This window comes from Salvelinus namaycush, unplaced genomic scaffold, assembly GCF_016432855.1.
Source record: "Salvelinus namaycush isolate Seneca unplaced genomic scaffold, SaNama_1.0 Scaffold77, whole genome shotgun sequence".
NCBI classification, from domain to species: domain Eukaryota; kingdom Metazoa; phylum Chordata; class Actinopteri; order Salmoniformes; family Salmonidae; genus Salvelinus; species Salvelinus namaycush.
In genome coordinates, this window is record NW_024061497.1 from 464,519 (window position 1) to 466,270 (window position 1,752).

The following is a 1,752-nucleotide window of genomic DNA, read 5'->3' on the forward strand; positions in this document are numbered from 1 at the left end:
AAGTATTTGGGCATATCATATGAAATAGGCATCATGTGAAATCATTGTCAAAAGCGCAAGAGATATTGATGCATGTAGTTCTGTATTATTTATTGATCGATCATATAGAAAATTACAATTATTTGTTTCTTCCCATTTAAAAATATCCAAACAGAACATGAAGGATGGATAGGTATTACATTCTGCATATTCACACAATTACAAAACCCTCCTTGATGTTTCCACAGTGTAAAACAGGAGAGGGTGGGGTCACCGTGTCTGTCCATGAAGAGTGATTGGTCCATGGACAGGCCCATTATGTTTGGAAAAGATGCCAGGTAAGTGAAGAACAGCTTCTACATTCCTGTACATCTTGTAGGTTAGCTCCTGTATAATAGTGAGTCCATAAAACAGCTTCCACATTCCTGTAAATCTTGTAGGTTAGATCCTGTATTATAGTCTTTAAAACAGCTGCCACATTCCTGTAAATCTTGTAGGTTAGCCCCTGTATATTCAGTCCTTAAAACAGCTTCTACATTCCTGTACATCTTGTAGGTTAGCCCCTGTATAATAGTCTTTAAAACAGCAACCACATTTCTCTACCACTTTGTGTACAGTGAGCTGACAGCCAGTCTACTGACAGAGGACCACTTCAGATGTTCAGTGTGTACAGAGGTTCTCAAAGAGCCAGTCTCCATCCCCTGTGGACACAGTTACTGCAGACAGTGCATTGAGACCCACTGGAACCAGCCTGACCAGACAGGAGACTACGACTGCCCCCAGTGCAGAAAGAGATTCAGAACACGTCCGGACCTCTTCACTAACTCAGCCTTGGAGAAGGTGATTGAGAAACTCCACCAGGCAGGGTTCAAGGTCCCTGCTCTCCCCAAGCACTGCTACGCTGGACCTGGAGATGTGGCCTGTGATCTCTGCACTGAGAAACAGTTCAAAGCTGTAAAGTCCTGTCTGACCTGCACTGCCTCCTACTGTGAGAGTCATGTCAGACATCACTACACCGTAGCAGCTCTGCAGAGACACACCCTGGTGGAGGTGACTGGAAACCTGGAGCAGAAACTGTGCCAGCTGCACCACAGAGCTCTGGAGGTCTTCTGTAAGACAGACCAGGTTTCTGTTTGTGTTCTGTGTGCCTTGCAGGACCACAGAAACCATGATGTCATAAAGAATGAGAGAGATACTGAAGAGGTGGGTGTGTCTATAGTTTCTTCTTGCCACCATGACATTGGACAGTATATTAAACATTGTAAGGCAATAGGTTAAAAAGTGGCATGTTTCAGTTTTATTTTGCATTTGATTTTATTCAATTTTTACGAGCTCAAGTTAAATGTGCCTTTCTGCCTGTCTTTCAGTAAGTCTTAGTTTAATATAATACTAATGTGTTGGCTGTAATTGTCTATCAAGGAAAACACCAAAACTCAGGAGGAACAGATTGCCTCCAGGCTGGAAGCTCGACTCCAGAGAGAGATCACGATTCTACAACATAATACAGAGGAGCTTCCTGCTGACAACTCTGAACAGGTACCATTTACTGTCAATACGGTACCTTCTAGACAGACAGTACTGGTAGTTACCTTAACAATACTTTACCTTCTAGACAGTACTTGTAGCTACCTTAACAATACTTTACCTTCTAGACAGACATTACTGGTAGTTACCTTAACAATACTGTACCTTCTAGACATACAGTACTGGTAGCTACCTTAACAATACTTTACCTTCTGTAATACAGTACTGGTAGTTACCTTAACAATACTT

The 1,752-nt window shown here is 42.2% G+C and overlaps 1 protein-coding gene across 1 annotated transcript; it reads left to right on the forward strand.

The window, feature by feature from the left end:
• Positions 1-230: 230 nt before the first annotated feature.
• Positions 231-1,515, forward strand: LOC120042759 (E3 ubiquitin/ISG15 ligase TRIM25-like; the record flags this gene model as incomplete). The annotated part of the gene is made up of 3 exons (XM_038987560.1): positions 231-317; positions 597-1,182; positions 1,399-1,515. Coding segments are annotated over exons 1-3 (756 nt in total), but the record flags the coding sequence as incomplete, so codon positions are not given.
• Between the last annotated feature and the right edge of the window lie 237 nt (positions 1,516-1,752).